At 42.7% G+C, this 1,673-nt stretch overlaps 1 protein-coding gene across 1 annotated transcript; it reads left to right on the top strand.

Annotated features, from left to right (window-relative positions):
* Positions 1-240: 240 nt before the first annotated feature.
* LOC138891975 (uncharacterized) lies at positions 241-944 on the top strand. Its single transcript, XM_070175665.1, has 2 exons — positions 241-286; positions 403-944. Exons 1-2 carry the CDS (start codon positions 241-243, stop codon positions 942-944), a joined length of 588 nt encoding a protein of 195 aa, XP_070031766.1.
* The last annotated feature ends 729 nt before the right edge of the window (positions 945-1,673 follow it).

The following is a 1,673-nucleotide window of genomic DNA, read 5'->3' as shown; positions in this document are numbered from 1 at the left end:
CTTAGGATCATCAGAAGCCAACTATGTCATGAGAGAAGTCCATGAAGGAATATGCGGCAACAACTCGAGTGCAGATTCTCTGGTGCTGAAGTTAGTCTGAGCAGGATATTACTAGCCCCGTATGGAACAAGATGCCAAATACTTTGTACGAAAATGTGATAAGTGCCAACGCCACGCACCACTAGTTCATCAACCGCCGGAACCCCTGCATTCAGTTCTATCCCTGTGGCCATTCATGAAATGGGGGATGGACATCGTCAGACCATTACCACTGGCTCTTGGAAAGGTAAGGTTTCTTTTGATTTTGACTGACTATTTTTTAAAATGGGTCGAAGCAAGCCCTTATCAAAAGATCGGAGAATGCAAAGTGGTCGACTTCCTGTGGGAAAACATAATTTGCAGGTTCGGAATATCGAAATAGATTGCATGTGACAATGGGCCACAATTTATCGGCGCAAAAGTTACAAAACTCCTCGAAGATAAAAAGGATTACCTCTTCACCTTACCATCCGAGCGGAAACGGCCAAGCGAAGTCAACAAACAAAACAATTGTGCAAAACCTAAAGAAAAGGTTAGAAGCAGCAAAATGCCATTGGCCCAAAGAATTACCTAGAGTGTTATGGGCCTACCGAACAATGGCCAAGTCAACAACAGGAGAAACCCTCTTTTCCCTTGTGTACGGCATGAAAGCTTTGATACCGGTGGAAGTAGGGGAGCCAGCCTTAAGGTATTTACAAGAAGACGAAGAGTCAAACAACGAGGCAATGCTAATCAACTTAGAATTTCTCGAGGAATGCAGGAAATTAGCGCATGTCAGACTGGCAGCCCAAAAGCAGAGAATGGAGCGATATTACAATCAAAGAACCAACCTTCGTTATTTTAAAGTGGGAGACTTGGTCTTGAGGAAGGTGACTCAGAAACACCCGAGAACTCAACGCCGGTAAATTATGCTCTACATGGGAAGGCCCTTACCGGATTTCGGCTATCACCGGTAAAGGGTCATACGAGTTGGAAAACCGCAATGGAGACAAGTTGACCAACAACTGGAACATGGCTCATCTCAAAAAATATTACTGCTCACAAACAACAGTCAAACAGAAAGTATGTGCTGCACTCTTTTATCCTTCGTTCCACTTTTTATCCCACTTGAGTTTTTTCAGGCAAGGTTTTTAACGAGGCAGAGACCACATGCATACTAAAAAAACAGCAGTAATAAAACCTTTGATAACAAGGCAAACAAGCAAGTCTCCACTCTGGGACGATAAAGTAATCTTTGCTTCGGTAGCAAATTCCCACAGAGAAGTTAAGTTTGCTACCAAATAAAGGTTACAAGATCGTTCACAAGCACAAACCACTAGAGGATTGTTAGGTATTATTTCGCTCGACAACATGAATTCCTAAGGGGAAAGCAAAATATATTACCAAGCGAATGGTTACATAGCAATTCATCGGTGAAACCTTCGAAGATACAAGACTTCCAGTGTCTCGCATTCTTCGCATTAGAACACTAGGGGGGATAATGATATGATTACAAGGCAATACTGAATACCACGTCAACCGAGAATAAAAATCCGGCAAGGAAATACTGAATGCCACGTCAATCGGGAATGAATATCTGGTAAGGCAACACTGAATTCCACATCAACCAGGAATAAAAATCCGGCAAGGCAACA

This window comes from Nicotiana tomentosiformis, chromosome 5, assembly GCF_000390325.3.
Source record: "Nicotiana tomentosiformis chromosome 5, ASM39032v3, whole genome shotgun sequence".
Classification (NCBI taxonomy): Eukaryota; Viridiplantae; Streptophyta; class Magnoliopsida; order Solanales; family Solanaceae; genus Nicotiana; species Nicotiana tomentosiformis.
This window is presented reverse-complemented; position numbering and strand designations above follow the sequence as displayed.

Excerpts from the sequence above, each read along its gene's own strand:
- LOC138891975 (XM_070175665.1), top strand. The coding sequence starts at position 241 with ATGGGGGATGGACATCGTCAGACCATTACCACTGGCTCTTGGAAAG. Across the intron at positions 287-402 it reads TACCACTGGCTCTTGGAAAG|GTTCGGAATATCGAAATAGA; the intron begins GTAAGGTTTCTT and ends CATAATTTGCAG.